This window comes from Leguminivora glycinivorella, chromosome 16 (assembly GCF_023078275.1).
Source record: "Leguminivora glycinivorella isolate SPB_JAAS2020 chromosome 16, LegGlyc_1.1, whole genome shotgun sequence".
NCBI classification, from domain to species: Eukaryota; Metazoa; Arthropoda; class Insecta; order Lepidoptera; family Tortricidae; genus Leguminivora; species Leguminivora glycinivorella.
Window position 1 is genome coordinate 20,487,810 of NC_062986.1, and position 17,678 is coordinate 20,505,487.

General features: G+C 36.5%; 1 protein-coding gene across 4 annotated transcripts in view; it reads right to left on the minus strand.

Annotated features, from left to right (window-relative positions):
- LOC125234553 (phospholipid phosphatase 1-like) overlaps positions 1 to 17,678 on the minus strand; it is a 53,123-nt gene that overhangs the window by 23,128 nt on the left and 12,317 nt on the right. Inside the window, exon 1 of one of the 4 annotated variants that reach the window (XM_048140835.1) lies at positions 17,137 to 17,190. The exons of 1 other annotated variant lie outside the window; for it this stretch is intronic. In XM_048140835.1, the coding sequence (XP_047996792.1) occupies positions 17,137 to 17,175 (39 nt within the window). In that variant the 5' untranslated portion in view covers positions 17,176 to 17,190. Of the gene's footprint in view, positions 1 to 4,900; positions 5,052 to 7,379; positions 7,515 to 17,136; positions 17,191 to 17,678 lie in introns of those variants that run through there. 2 more of the 4 variants (XM_048140834.1, XM_048140836.1) reach the window with 2 other exon arrangements.

Below are 17,678 nucleotides of genomic sequence, written 5' to 3' on the forward strand. Positions count from 1 at the left end.
CAACCCCTGAGTAGGCCGCGAACTCGCGGCCGCCAGGATGTACTTGTAGCGCGGCGATAGAATCGCGGAGTGAGCCGCCCCTGGTGAAACGGTAAATTACCATTACATGTAAAGGAATCACTAATCATCTATACAATCATTACTATTACCAATAACTCGGAATCATAGTCGATTCAAAATAACTGAAATTATTGACTTGATTACTTTCAGATTACGAATATGTAGTACCTCAGATTGCCGACTGTCACTTTGACACAAAAGTCATCATGGGTGTCGTAAAATAGGTTTTAGGGGGTGCTGATTCCAAAATTAATGACCAATGTGGAATCTGACATTGCTGACTGTCACTTTGACACAAAAGTCGTCATGGGTGTCGTAAAATAGGTTTTAGGGGGTGCTGATTCCAAAATTAATGACCAATGTTCAATCTGACATTGCTGACTGTCACTCTGACACAAAAGTCGTCATGGGTGTCGTAAAATAGGTTTTAGGGGGTGCTGATTACAAAATGAATGACCAATTTGGAATCTGACATTGCTGACTGTCACTTTGACACAAAAGTCGTCATGGGTGTCGTAAAATAGGTTTTAGGGAGTGCTGATTCCAAAATTAATGACCAATGTGGAATCTGACATTGCTGACTGTCACTTTGACACAAAAGTCATCATGGGTGTCGTAAAATAGGTTTTAGGAGGTGCTGATTCCAAAATTAATGACCAATGTTCAATCTGACATTGCTGACTGTCACTCTGACACAAAAGTCGTCATGGGTGTCGTAAAATAGGTTTTAGGGGTGCTGATTCCAAAATTAATGACCAATTTGGAATCTGACATTGCTGACTGTCACTTTGACACAAAAGTCGTCATGGGTGTCGTAAAATAGGTTTTAGGGGGTGCTGATTCCAAAATTAATGACCAATGTGGAATCTGACATTGCTGACTGTCACTTTGACACAAAAGTCGTCATGGGTGTCGTAAAATAGGTTTTAGGGGGTGCTGATTCCAAAATTAATGACCAATGTTCAATCTGACATTGCTGACTGTCACTCTGACACAAAAGTCGTCATGGGTGTCGTAAAATAGGTTTTAGGGGGTGCTGATTACAAAATGAATGACCAATTTGGAATCTGACAGTGCTGACTGTCACTTTGACACAAAAGTCGTCATGGGTGTCGTAAAATAGGTTTTAGGGGGTGCTGATTCCAAAATTAATGACCAATGTGGAATCTGACATTGCTGACTGTCACTTTGACACAAAAGTCGTCATGGGTGTCGTAAAATAGGTTTTAGGAGGTGCTGATTCCAAAATTAATGACCAATGTTCAATCTGACATTGCTGACTGTCACTCTGACACAAAAGTCGTCATGGGTGTCGTAAAATAGGTTTTAGGGGGTGCTGATTCCAAAATTAATGACCAATTTGGAATCTGACATTGCTGACTGTCACTTTGACACAAAAGTCGTCATGGGTGTCGTAAAATAGGTTTTAGGGGTGCTGATTCCAAAATTAATGACCAATGTGGAATCTGACATTACTGACTGTCACTTTGACACAAAAGTCGTCATGGGTGTCGTAAAATAGGTTTTAGGGGTGCTGATTCCAAAATTAATGACCAATGTTCAATCTGACATTGCTGACTGTCACTCTGACACAAAAGTCGTCATGGGTGTCGTAAAATAGGTTTTAGGGGTGCTGATTCCAAAATTAATGACCAATGTTCAATCTGACATTTCTGACTGTCACTTTGACACAAAAGTCGTCATGGGTGTCGTAAAATAGGTTTTAGGGGTGCTGATTCCAAAATTAGTGACCAATTTGGAATCTGACATTGCTGACTGTCACTTTGACACAAAAGTCGTCATGGGTGTCGTCAAATAGGTATCCGGAGGTGTTTGAAAACTAATGACCAATTTGGAATCTGACACTGTTGACTGTCACTTTGACACAAAAGTGATCATGGGTGTCTTCAAATAGGTTTTCATGGGTACTGATCTCAATATTAATGATCAATTTGGAATCTGACATTGCTGACTGTCACTTTGACATAAAAGTCGTTATGGGTGTCGTCAAATAGGTTTCCAGGGGTACTGTGCAATGTCAGGTTCCAAATCGGTCATAACTTTTTAAATCATTTCATTAATTTTGGAATCAGTACCCCTAAAAACTATTTGACTACACCCATGATTCCTTTTGTGTCAAAATGACAATTAGCACTGTGAGATTCCAAAATAGTCGTTAATTTTGGAATCAGCACCCCCGGAAACCTTTTTGACGACACCCATGACGACTTTTGTGTCAAAGTGACAGTCAGCAATGTCAAGATTCCAAATCGGTCATTAATTTTCAAATCAGCACCTCCGGAAACCTATTTGACGACACCCATGATGACTTTTGTGTCAAAGTGACAGTCAGCAATGTTAGATTCCACATTAGTCATTATTTTTGGAATCAGCACCCCTAAAACCTATTTTACGACACCCATGATGACTTTTGTGTCAAAGTGGCAGTCAGCAATGTTAGATTCCACATTGGTCATTATTTTTGGAATCAGCACCCCTAAAACCAATTTTACGACACCCATGACGACTTTTGTGTCAAAGTGACAGTCAGCAATGTCAGATTCCACATTGTTCATTAATTTTGGAATCAGCACCCCGCAAACCTATTTGACGACACCCATGACGACTTTTGTGTCAAAGTGACAGTCAGCAATGTCAGATTCCACATTGGTCATTAATTTTGGAATCAGCACCCCTAAAACCAATTTTACGACACCCATGACGACTTTAGTGTCAAAGTGACAGTCAGCAATGTCAGATTCCACATTGTTCATTAATTTTGGAATCAGCACCCCCTAAAACCTATTTTACGACACCCATGACGACTTTTGTGTCAAAGTGACAGTCAGCAATGTCAGATTCCACATTGTTCATTAATTTTGGAATCAGCACCCCCGCAAACCTATTTGACGACACCCATGACGACTTTTGTGTCAAAGTGACAGTCAGCAATGTCAGATTCCACATTGGTCATTAATTTTGGAATCAGCACCCCCTAAAACCTATTTTACGACACCCATGATGACTTTTGTGTCAAAGTGACAGTCAGCAATGTCAGATTCCAAATCGGTCATTAATTTTTAAATCAGCACAACCGAAAACCTATACTCGTGGTATATGCACTTGAAATGTGAAAGTGAAAATGCTAGAATGACATGTAAACCACGAAGTTGTATAGTCATATTGTTCATTGGTATTGGTGACCACCATCTGGCTCCATCATCAGACCCTGAGCACCACCTTGAAGTAATTAGAATTGTATTTGTCTTATTTTATCATCATATTAATATATACTTTACTCTAATACTTATCATATAACAAAAGCAAATATTTGGGATGGGATCTACTTTTATAATTATTACTTTAATTTTTTAAATAAATTTTAACATAATTGATATTATTTCGCGCTATATTCTCGTATTTTCGTACAAAATAATGTTTATTAGAAACCAAAAGTTTATATCGAGATAGTAGATTGTGGTTGTTATCAAAATTCCATAGAAAGGATCAAGATTGTTTTGTCCATTATTGTAGTGCGAGCGAGTGATAAGACGTGCTAGAAAGGGTCGGCATATTGGGCTCGCGCGGCGGGTAAAATACCTAATTTCGCCCGACGCCGAAATGTTATAACGCTCTTAACTAGTGTGTCCTGCCCGTCTTTCTTTATGGAATGGAAACCACCACATTGACAAATAAATCGGCTGAGAAACTGCGTGTTGCACAAAGAACCATGGAGCGGTCAATGCTCGGAATCACGCTCATGCACCGAAAAAGGAACGACTGGATCAGGCAGGTCACAAAACTTAAAGATGTGGTGGAGGAAATTGGACACAGAAAGTGGAGATGGGCTGGGCACATTGCCAGGATGGACCATAGTCGCTGGGCGAGACGAACTATGGTGTGGAAGCCCGCTAACACCCGCGGTCGCGGCAAGCCCCCCCTTAGATGGAGAGACGACATCTGCCAACTAGCTGGCGATAACTGGATGCGGATGGCAATGGACCGACAAGCGTGGAGGAATGGAGAGGAGGCCTATGTCCGAAGACGGGCGCTTTATAGGCTGCTATAGATAGATATATAGATACTTACTAGCACATTATACTCAGAGAAATAAAAACGGGTCATACCCTAAACCTGACTCATTCTATTTAGTACACCTACTTGTCCAGGTATTTCCACGTTTTGACCTTAGAAATAATGTCAAAGCCTCCTGACAGTCCTGACCTTAATTAAAGTGCTTTGTAATCGTAAACGTAGTAATTTTCTCGTAAATACTACGCACTGCGTTTACAAAGAAATAGAAATGGCACAAATGCTTAGTCACACTTTGGTATGTCTAAGCAATTTCATCCTAAAATGAGTTTTGGGATGAATATTATTGAATAATTATTGTTTTGAAGTTCATTTGGATTTGATTTGTTAAGATTTTGTTTGACATCTTAGATACTTCAGTTATTTTTTTTTTTCGAGTTAATTGGTGTGATTAAAAAAAGTGTATTATTCGGGGCAAAATGTATTTAACACTTTTGGCTCGACTTGATTTGCGTCATATAATAATCTGAAATGTACCTATCTGGGGGTACGGTAGTGCCCCCGCCAAGACGAGTCAAACGAAGCGCAAGGTCTACCTACCTTTTTTCGAAGTGATTCGTCGATTTTTTTAATAATCTATGTTTAAATTTGCTTGTAAAACAAAAGTAATTCCCGGTATTACAGACATGAAATTGTCTAGATGATAATATTATTATTTATTCATTTATAACTCAAATAAAACCCAACAAATTTTCTTTGTTTTTAAAGGCATGAATTTTGTGTTTACAAAACAAATAACAATATTTACCGGCACCATTTCATATGTCCTAAAATCCATTATCAGATCTAAAATGTTCACTTTTTAACCTTATTTACAAAAAATAACTCCACACTAAAAGCCACACTACACTTAGGTAAATTACTATGTCGACTAGCACTTTAAAACTGATTCGCTTTAGTATATTATCTAGTGCTAATTCACTTATTGATAAGTATTGATAGTGAAATATTACGCATGGTAGGCCATTGGTATCATCGACTGATAATACATTGCATGAAGGCAAATGTCTGCCAAAAAACGCTCCCATGTAGATTACTTAGGTACCTACTCAAATACTCGCATCAAACTTGGCTTTCATCAAGGATTATTTTATATAGGATTTACATTAATTTTTTTCAATGGTAAACACAATTATATGATTTCTTAAAAAATACATAGAAATAACTAAACAAAACTAAATTACAACTAAATATAACTACTTAATAAACCCAAGTATAAAAAGAAAATTCTATCTAAAAGTTCCGCCTGCGGCATGGTGCCCATTATGCTGGCGGCATTTCCTCTCTGTATCGCCATACTAAGAATCGTACCTCGGTTTTTAGCGCCATATTGGGCAGTTAACAATATTGCTTTAAAAATTACATTGAATGAATACAAGATTATTAATCTGGAATAATTAAATCTAAATGTCAAAAAAGTAATGACAACAAAATACATTGAATCATCAATATCAATATTATTAAATAAACTCACTCATGGAAGCTCTGACCCAAAGTTGAACTTGAAGCTTCTGTAATCCGTGCATCGCTCTTAAACAACTGAGCTACAGAAGTCTACCAGTAACACATTTATTTATGCTGACGTTACATGTTCCGCAGTAGGTACTTTTCAGTCAAGTACGACTGTCTAAAGTAGCATTAGAGCCATTCATATCAATAGGTATCATGTTATGATCAACAGACTAGGCGATGGCATGTCTAGGTATGTATAAAAATTCAAGTGACAGACTATGTATATCCATACTAATATTATAAATGAGAAAGTGTGTGTGTCTGTTTGTTTGTCCGTCTTTCACGGCAAAACGGAGCGACGAATTGATTGACGAGTGACAAAGGCTACTTTTTGTCTCTTTCTAATGCGAGCGAAGCCGCGGGCAAAAGCTAGTATTGTATAAAATAAGAGCAGGGAATTTTAGTCCTGTGTGACACAAACTATATATTATCCAGTATTTCAGCCACGTTTGAGGATGAAAACATAATTTTTATTCATAGAATTTATCATCATTACATACATACATACATACAATCACGCCTGTATCCCATGAAGGGGTAGGCAGAGCACATGGAACCACTCAAGTTTCAGTGCCACTTTTGGCAAATAAGGGGTTGAAAGAAAACGAAACCGTGACATTGCAGTGACAGCTATCATCATTATTGTGCGAATATTATACGTGAGTAGATAACGATAAACTGAAACACTGAAAGTCATTGCTATTAAGCATCTATGAGTCATAACATGAAATAACTCACAAAAAATGTAGATATGTAATCTAACACAAAACATTATTTAGAATTAATATTTATGACACAATTGATATCATGATACAAGAATTACGAGATACCAAGAGGCTTTGTTTTGCCGTTTCTTCTCGACAGGGGGGGGGGGGTCTGTATGAGAGCATTTCGCAATTTTTGAATTCAATGCGAGCGAAGCCACGGCCAAATGCTGGTTTATCATAATAATGGTACATGATTTGAATGACTTCAGCAGTAAGTTTTTTGAAACCAACGCATAAGTACCTAATAAGTACGTAATGAAATAAAAAGAAATGAAATATTTATTTTCCAAGTAGGCATATTACAATGCGCTTATGAACGTCAAATAAAGCTACGCCGGCTCTAACCCTACGCCTCAGCCTCGAGAAGATTTCAGTCCCCCCTCAGTTGGAGGGGGGTATCCACTATGGGACCGGCAAGAAACTCGGCGGGCCACTTCTTTTCAAAACATTACATCTTATAATTAACATGCATTAAAAAACGAGATACAATTTAATCACCAAAAGTATTCATCAAAAAAAAAATTAAATTAACAGACTAGGTACCTACTCTATGGAAATTCATTTCAATAAATTATACAAAGTACTAATACGTAATTTTCTGTTTCCTTTTCAAATTGCAGCTATGGTATTTTCCAAACGCAATTTACACCTATAAGGGCCTGCACGGGAAGCATGGTCGCGCGATAGATGATAAAATAGCAGGCCGTCCCTATCGCACTATTTGTAAGTGCGATAGGGACGGCCTGATATTTTATCGTCTATCGCGCGACCATGCTTCCCGTGCTGTTTTTCAATCGCTAGATAAATATATCTATCAGATAAAGTTAACGCTATCCTTTTCATCACAAGTATAAATAACAATGACAGCTAACATTTATCTGACAGATAGGTATTATTTATCTGGCGATTGAAAAACCAGCCCTAAAGATAATGTAAACAAACACGTACCTGACTCTGTCTCCTTATTATTGTTGAAGAAATCCTTTTTATTTCCCCTATACTAGTTTTGAGAGGCGAATCGAGAACCATTTTCATTTCACTCCAACTTAAAATATTTTATTTACTGTAACAACAATACGGCACTGTGGTTTAAAACGTAATGAAGATGTTCTAATATTGTTTTGTGGTATTAAATAAATGAGTAATTATAAGGAAAAGCCCATTTGAACGTCATCTAAGCTGTAGTGGGTACTCATCAGAACTATAAGAATCGTCGCGAGATGGCGCCAATGAGTGAGTGACGTTTTTAGGGTTCCGTAGTCAACTATAGTTTCGCCATGTCTGTCTGTTCGTCCGTCCGTCCGTCCGTCCGTCCGTCCGTCCGTCCGTCCGTCCGTCCGCGGATAATCTCAGTAATTGTTAGCACTAGAAAGCTGAAATTTGGTCCTAATATATATATCAATCACGCCGACAAAGTGGTAAAATAACAAGTGGAAAAAATGTTTTGTTAGGGTACCCCCCTATATGTAAAGTGGGGACTGTTTTTTTTTTTTTCAATCCAACCCCGTGTGTGATATATTGTTGGATAGGTATTTAAAAATGAATAAGGGTTTACGTAAATCGTTTTTTGATAATAGTAATATTTTCGAAAATAATCGCTCCTAAAGGAAAAAAAAGTGTGCCGCCCCCCTCTAACTTTTGAACCATATGTTTAAAAAATATGAAAAAATCACGAAAGTAGAACTTTATAAAGACTTTCTAGGAAAATTGTTTTGAACTTGATAGGTTCAGTAGTTTTTGAGAAAAATACGGAAAACTACGGAACCCTACACTGAGCGTCGCCCGACACGCTCTTGGCCGGTTTTTTTTTCTTGAACGTTAACGCTCCATTTTCGTTGGTGCAAGTGGCTCTTAGTAAAGTTAATTGAGCATCTTTATGTTTAAGTATATTAATAACGACACGATATAAATCTGTAAATGAGTACATGGATTTGAATTTTTAATGACCAATGATATTATTATACCTATATTTCTCTGTTATATAATATTTTCTTGCTTCCTGATAATTTCATGATATTGTAACTTAATTTATTAATTTTATTTAGCTTGGCATGTGTATTTTCTTTCTTTGTAAATGACGATCCTTATTGGGAGACACAATTATTTTTATTTGCAATCTATTATGTAATTTTTGACGATCATGATGAGAAGATAAACATAATTTTGACATGTAGCAAATTTATAGTGTAATTTTTATCATGAAATAAAGAAATCTAATCTAATCTAATCTATAACATCCGCATTACTTATAACAAGCTTATAGGTAATTATAGTAAAAGTAATTAAATCGAAATTCGTGAATAGTTAATTAGGTAATAATTGTACTAATTATTCATACTTAATGAACATACATCGGGGTTTTGGGAGCGGGAATGATTTACACTAGCCCAAAAATGGTGAAAACGATAAAAGATAAACATTTCTTTAACATTTCTAGGTACATTTGGAGCCAGTTACATAGTTAAATACATATTTCAGTAATTCAGATTACTATAATACCTGCTCGCAGTCAATAACCATGGCTGTCTAGTGCAAAACCCCCCTAACTCTTCTAATGCGCCAATACATCCTATAGGACACAGCTACTACACTAAGTCGATGGCTACAGGTAAGCTATCTGTGCCTAGAGTTCATAATTATTTTGGTGACAGATCGCTAAAAAAGCGTATTCCATATCTGCTCAATAGCTTACCTGAAGCCATCCGAAGTGAAAAGCACCCAAACAAATTCAAAACTAACTATGCTAAAAAAACATTACCTAAATATATTACAATTAATTTATATTATCTATTATTTAAGAAGTTCAACGATTTTTCTTTAAGTTAATTTAATTAAGTTTATGTAATTGAGAGACTGTTGATCCCACAGACAAACTCGTTTTGTTCCAGAGTTTTGTGGGACTATATGTTAGATATAAGTTTGTCACTGTATTTTAATAACAATAAATAATAAAATATAAACAAAGTTACAAATACACGAATTATCTCTTTTTTACATGAACATATTTACATAATTATATAAGAAACTAAGACTAAACTTAAAAGCTAGCTAATGCCTAAAAAAATAAGTCCCGTTTTAATTTAATAATATGACGTAAACGTAGCTCTTTGAAATGTTCGACATGAAAAACGTGATAAGTACCTTTACAATATATTTCAGGTAAGTTGCTAGCTATCACGGAAGTTTAGTAACAAAATAATTGCGTTTACCATTTATTGACTTTAGATTGCCATTTATAAATAGCATAACATAAATCTGAAACGCATAACTTTAATATCAATAACCATAATTGCACATCTCCGGACCGAAAACGTTGGATTCCCCATACATTTGTTGATAACTTATTACTTTTTAGTTCCGTGATGGAATATTATTCACTCCTTACGCGACAAATGATAGTCGTATTTTAACTTCAAGTTACTAGTTTTGTGTTGTTTGGATAAAATAGTGGTATGCTATTACTATAGAAGAGTTGTCTGTTTGTTACTATTAGCATTTTATGAATAGTTCGGTAAGTATTTATAATGAATACAATACAATAATTCATTAATAACACCACTGTTACACGTCTGTGTCATTTCTTAAAGCACAGCTTACGCACAAATAAATATTTAAAAATATTTTAAGCGGGTTACTCACGTATTAAGTCGATATAGCGTTCGACATGTTTCGGTTCAATTTCGAGAACCTTTCTCAAGAGTAGCGACACCCCGCCTTTACATGTCGAGAGCGCGACGCATACTGAGTAACCCGCTTAAAATATTTTTAAATATGTATGAGTCTCACGGGAGTTTTATAGTTATAATCACAAATAAATAATTTACTTTCATTATCAAAGCTGACTTTAAGCTGTAGCTGATGTCTATAATCTCTAGATTGGGTTACATTTTTTAGCAATTTTTATTCTATTAAATTATTTATAACATTTTAAGACATAATGCAATTTGTACAAGACATGTAATCAGACTGGTAGACATCATCATATTTAATAGTACATTACACAAGTGCGGAAATAGTTATTTGTTATACAAGGGGGCAAAGTTGTATTTTAACGCCGAGTGTAGAATTGAAAAACGAGCAAGTGAAAGGATTCTATAGTTAAACCACGAGCGAAGCGAGTGGTTCGAGAATAGAATCCTGAACTTGCGAGTTTTTTAACACACGAGAAGTAAAATACATTTGCACCCGAGTGTAACACAAAACTTTTCCCCTCACTGTAGCGAGGAAATTACTACGCAAAATATGCGTTTATCACTGCTTCCAGTAGTTCCACAGCTGGTAAATCATCTTTATTACTAGATTCACCTACTTTTATCCATTTTAAAGCAGTTAATTTGACTTTATTCAAGGTCAAATTACTTTACCCACTAGTGGATAAAATGCGTTTTTACCCGCTGGTATTAAAGGACAAAACACGTGTTTCCGAGCTAGTGAGGGGAAAAGATATTGGAGACACCCTACAAGTGCGGAAAAGAGGGAATCCGAAATGAGTAGTGGTAAATTAAAACGACCGACGAGTTACAAATTTCCACTTCGCACGATACACGTACGACGTTTTACAGTACATATGGACATTCAAATTTTTGACATAGTTGCGTAATGAGCTTGTTACCTAACTAGTACGGTAATATTGTAAAACATAAAATTCTAATTGTGTTAGGTTTAAACTTTATTCACGGACAAGTAACTCCGCAGGAGAAAATAATGGTTATAAATAAACTCATATTTTAGCCATCCTTAGCGGTCAAAGGCGCTACGGGTTATCCATAGGTTGTGGATGATGGTATTCGAGAGTAAAGAATCGATTTTTTTTTATAATTTTTTTTTTGGCCACACCAATTGGTATAGGCCTTAGGTAGGCTCTTGATTATTTCTTTTTGATACTTGATATGATTCTACTTGATAATTTCACAACTTACCTAAAAATATGATTTTCAATCATAAATATAATTATAAATTGACAAATTTGACTTAGTTTAATGTTTTACTGTTAGTATTTTATTCGTGTTGGTGTGGTGAAAAATTGTATTATGTTTCACTCGGTGGCAAAGTTTGTTTAATCGTCGTGTCTTGAAGATTACACTTTTCGAGCCACATATTTTATACTCTCGTTTCTCAATCATACTAAAGTTGCTCAGGAAAACCATATAAAAAAAAGGAATTATAATCAAAAATCATTTATTTGAATAATGATTACCTCAATTTCCTCAAAAGCGCTAATGGCCTAGCGGTAAGACCGTGACACTTTCGATCCGGAGGTCGCGGGTTCGAACCCGGCTCGTACCAATGAGTTTTTCTGAACTTATGTGCGAAATGTCATTTGATATTTTCCAATCGCTTTTCGGCGAAGGAAAACATCGTGAGGAAACCGAACTAATTCCAATAAGGCCTAGTTACTCTTCGGGTTGGAAGGTCAGATGGCAGTCGCTTTCGTATAAACTAGTGCCTACGCCAAATCTTGGGAATAGGTAGTTGTCAAAGCGGACCGCAGACTCCCATGAGCCGTGGCAAATGCCGGGATAACGATAAGGAGGATGATGAATGAGGACTTACCTCAATTTTTGTCTTGGCTCACTTCTGCATAAAGCGGGGTCAAGTGTGCAGGATGTAACTCAAGATTAGCAAAGGATAGCTGGATACAAACACACAAAGAAAATATTCATTGCCTTAATCGCAAGCGCAAGATAAGTACGAGTTATTGCTTTCAAGTTAAAGGTATACGGAACAATACATTTACTTTCCATACAAGGGTAAAGTTGAAATGTAACTACGTAGGTACATAATACCATCCAACTCGCAAATTATTATTTGATCTGTAGAAAAATTGGCTTATATTTATTAAAATTTTATAATATCCATACAAAGTGTGTACCTTTTTGTACCTTAGGTAAGGTAAAATAAGAAAAAAAAATCATAAATATGGAAATATGAATTTTAGGATCTCTGATAAAAAAAAACCGGCCAAGAGCGTGTCGGGCCACGCTCAGTGTAGGGTTCCGTAGTTTTCCGTATTTTTATCAAAAACTACTGAACCTATCAAGTTCAAAACAATTTTCCTAGAAAGTCCTTATAAAGTTCTACTTTTGTGATTTTTTTCATATTTTTTAAACATATGGTTCAAAAGTTAGAGGGGGGGGACGCACTTTTTTTTCCTTTAGGAGCGATTATTTCCGAAAATATTAATATTATCAAAAAACGATCTTAGTAAACCCTTATTCATTTTTAAATACCTATCCAACAATATATCACACGTTGGGGTTGGAATGAAAAAAAAAATCAGCCCCCACTTTACATGTAGGGGGGTACCCTAATAAAACATTTTTTTTCCATTTTTTATTTTTGCACTTTGTTGGCGTGATTGATATACATATTGGTACCAAATTTCAGCTTTCTAGTGCTAACGGTTACTGAGATTATCCGCGGACGGACGGACGGACGGACGGACGGACGGACGGACGGACGGACGGACGGACGGACGGACGGACGGACGGACGGACGGACGGACGGACGGACGGACGGACAGACAGACATGGCGAAACTATAAGGGTTCCTAGTTGACTACGGAACCCTAAAAAACCATCGTTTTTAAATATTCATATTCACCTACAGTTCATAAATCTAAAGGAAAAAAAAGAAGCACTGCTTGAAAACCTGATCGATAGTCTTAACCGCCATCTACCGTCGAGTAGCAGTACCAACTATATTTCTTTCAAAGGAATATAGATGGCGCTAGCAAGCGTGCAGCTAATAAAGATCGATCGTGAGGCGAACGCCAAGTCTACTGAAATGAACTGTCTGCGCAAATATAAATTAATTGTTGCAGATTATAATAATTGAAGCTGAATTTCAGAAAATAAAATTAGGTAGGTGGGTATTTTTTTTTTCACCAACTGGTAAAAAAACTATAAAGGCGCTCTTGATTCTTCCAAAACGATTTGATGGAAAGCGGTCACCGTAACCTATAGACGCCTGCAACTCAAGGGGTGTCAAATGCGCGTTGCCGACCCATTAAAAACTTGTAGTCCTTTTTTGAAGAACCCCATACTGTAGTTCATCGGGAATACCTCGGCAGGGAGCTCATTCCACAGCCGAAGCGTCCGCAGGAGGAAATTCCTCTGAAACCGCGCGACCATTTAGGTGGTGATGGAGGTGCGATGATGAAAAGTGGACGTTGGCATCATGTCAAACAGTTCCTCAGAACACAACCCATTGTACAGGCGTAATAAATAAACTCGTTTTTTTACGTGAAAATGACTTATTAAACATTGTCACGCAGAGTTAACACTGTGAGATTAAAGTCATATAATAATTATTATAATCTTACATAATTATAGTATGTCTTTTCTGCTCCACATATCCATTGTGACGAATCGTCTTCTTTTCCTTCTATTGTATTATATTGTATGTCTAGCTAGTATTGTTATTAAAATACAGGTTACGGCGGAGAGCTGTCTGTTATACTTATAATATTCATACTTAATTGTAATTCACGAAATAGTACATTACGATACAAGTGCGTAAAAAAGGAAGTTTGAAACGAGTGGCTTTAAATTAAAACACGACCGAAGGGAGTGTTTTAAATCGACACGAGTTACAAATTTCCTTTTTGCACGTGTATCGTACGACGTTTTTCATGGCCCTTCGAAGTTTCGACCTGACAAGAAATGACACACTTCTCGCACTGGTGCGTAAAAAACGCACCATGTGTACTGAAAAACTGGCTATTAATGTTCGAATATGGTGTTTTTTTTGCGCACTAGTTCGCAAAGTAGGTAGCGCCATTCTTGTCATGTCGAAACTTTTAACTATTTACTCTTTTAAGGGCCATTTGTGTCATTTGTTCTTATAAAAAACCGGCCAAGTGCGAGTCGGACTCGCGCACCGAGGGTTCCGTACAAACGTATGAATTTCAACTTGATAGCTCTACGCGTTCATGAGGAAAAAAGTAATAAGTTTATATTTATTAAAAACCCTAAAAATATATATTTTGTAATGTAACTAAAAATTTAAGGTTTTCGGAATTTTTCCTTTATGTGTGCTATAAAACGTTGCTTCATGCCAAATTTCAAGATTCTAGGTCGACTGGAAGTACCCTTTAGGTTTTGATTCCCTTGCGAGTACTTGCGAGTTTCAAAATATGCAGCTTAAATTGCTGTTTCTTTTGATTGCGTTGACATAGAAGTTTGATTTTGTTACAGCTTAAAGGTATTATAGACCTGAGTATTTGGTATGAATTTCAATTTAATACCTCTACGCGTTTATGAGGAAATGGGTAGTAAGGTTAAAATTATTAAAAAAAATATATTATGTGATGTAACTAAAAATTTATGGTTTTCGTAATTTTTCCTTTATCTATGCTATAAGACGTTGCTTCGTACCAAATTTCAAGACTCTGAGTTCACGGGAAGCACCCTGTAGGTTTTGATTCCCTTGCAAGTGTCGAAAATTTGCGGCATAAACGGCTGTATCTTTTGATTGCGTTGGCTTAGAAGTTTGATTTTTTCACAGCTTCAAGGGACAGTAGACCTGAGTAATTGATATAAATTTCAGCTTCATACCTCCACGCGTTCCTGAGAAAAAGGGTCTTGACAGACGGACGGACGGACAGACGGACAACAAAGTGATCCTATAAGGGTTCCGTTTTTTCCTTTTGAGGTACGGAACCCTAAAAATAAAAAGACGCAAAAATATTTGGAGAAAATATGATTTCGGCTGCTTCCAGGCTGCGAAACAGCGCCATCTAGTTTTAAGCCTAAAAGGCCCATACATTTCATTTCGCTTTTTTGTACGGGCTGTCTGTCCCGTATTATATCGTCCTTGGTAATAGTGACGTCAAAAGGAACCTTATTTTTGATCCCATCTACCTATATCAAAGACATATATAACTCCGTATAGACAGATAAAGTCTAAGAAAAAAACGTACCTCAGTACCATACAGAAAAAGGTATGTATGGTAGCCTAGATGGCATTACACCTTTGGGGTAAGCTCAGCTAGATGGCGCTAAAATTAATATTTGACATTTTGACACATATCAAGCTTCTAATATGGGCCAAATTGTCAAAACTGAGGTTCAAGATTTAAGCGTGTCAAGAGATGGCAGTCTATACACTGTGATTACACATTTTACTTTGACAGTAACTCTCTATAAAACTCGATCCTCTTTGACCTATATATCAATCCTAGAGCTAATATTTAACTTCTTCTTCATCTAAGATACATACTAGGCTTGTGCCGTTTCGTTCGTTGATCGGAGCGCTCCGATCTCGTTCAATCGCTCCCATGAACTAGTTCGCTCTTTTTAACCGACTTCAAAAAAGGAGGAGGTTCTCAATTCGACTGAATTTTTTTTTTTATTTTTTTATTTTTTTGTATGTATGTTCCTCGATATCTCCGAGAATTGTGGATCGATTTTCAAAATTTTGTTTTTGATCGAACGGGTATAACCCCGAGATGGTCCCATTGGCACTAAGTCAGGGTCTGATGATGGGATCCTGGAGAAATCGAGGGAACTCTTCAAATGTTATAGGCACATGTAATGTTTTTAGTGTATTTTTCAAAGGTAAACCAGTATTTACGCCTGATGGTAATAATTTTATGTGGCTGAGCTGATGATGGAAGGTCAACTCCTCAATGGTTAGGAGTTAAAGGATAATTCTTTCACTAGTGTACATATATTCGGACTGATACGTATAATATCAATAGGAACCACTAAAAATCATCAAATAAATAAACTTTTTTAACAAAAAATAAAACCGCCTTCAAAAATAAGCGCGTTACAAAACACGGAGAAACTAAAAAGCAAAAAATAATAAACCTTTGAATTCAGATTTCTTATCGTATTGCAATAATCTAAACATCCAAATTATAAACAAATCAATTATTTTTGGAGTCGGTGCCAGCCTGCGTATGGTTGGGTGGGGCAAACAGGCAATAAATAGCAAGGCGACGAACAGGTCTGGTACCGACTACAAAAATAATTGATTTGTTTATAATTTGGATGTTTAGATTATTGCAATACGATAAGAAATCTGAATTCAAAGGTTTATTATTTTTTGCTTTTTAGTTTCTCCATGTTTTGTAACGCGCTTATTTTTGAAGGCGGTTTTATTTTTTTGTTAAAAAAGTTTTAGGTCTTTTGCTCATTTAGTTCAGCCAGACCAGCGACCACTGCGGTCGGAAAGATCAGAACGAATGGGACCGAATAGTGTCAAAATTATACGAATAGCCACAGATAGTAACATTCCGGGCCGAAAGGTTGTAAGTAACCGAAGTTTAATATGAAAACTTGACTTTGTTTGTTGCTCTGCTAAGTAGCTCTCGCTCTCGGTCGGCGCAGTCACACATTCATTATTTCGTTCTCGATCCAAACCGCTCGCGCTCGCCGATCCTATACTGAACTAAATGAGCAAAGACCGATTCTCAGACCACGGAAAGATTCAGTTCATTTCGGTCATTGATGGGATTTTATTCCTAACAGTTCATAGTTCGTGAACGACACAAGCCTAATACATACTCGCAATCATACAGTTTAATCGTGCTGAATGTTATTACATGGTCAGGAAGTCTGTTTATCAACATTAAACTTCGACATTTATACAGAGAATCGATTACTTTTTTTTACAATGAAATTATCGGATTTCGGGAGTCAAATTCTGTAAATAAAGCATGAGGGTCGTGTTTTCTTACTCATAATATTAAACTTACCGATTCATTCGTTGAAAATGTTGAGCAGGGAATAACCATTATAAACAAAATGATACCAAAAATGTCTTTAATTTATGTCCGGCAATATTTCAAAATTAACTGACCGGTAAAGATCACTTTCACATTCACATGTAGACAGTTTGTTTTTTGGATTTGTTTTTATAAGTTATTTCTGATCTGATAACAATATATCAATAGGAACACGTGCATGTGTGATGATAAGATTTGTTTTCAACGGAATATTATAAAATAAAAGTATGGGAACGGATTAGATAATATTTACAATACATCGCAACGTTTTGGACCCTTTAAGTACACTCTTTACTAGGGTGTGCAATCTCGGTATTCCAAGAATATCTCGAAATACCGAGATTTTGCATCATTTTTGCAAGATTAATATTTCACCCTGAATAACGCGAGATCTTTCAAGATTTGCAAGATTGCGCTGCAGCATTCGTTAGTGTTTACACACACACAAACGGGAGCTGTGGAAATCACGGGGAGAGGCTTTTGCCCAGCAATGGGACACATAACCAGGCTAA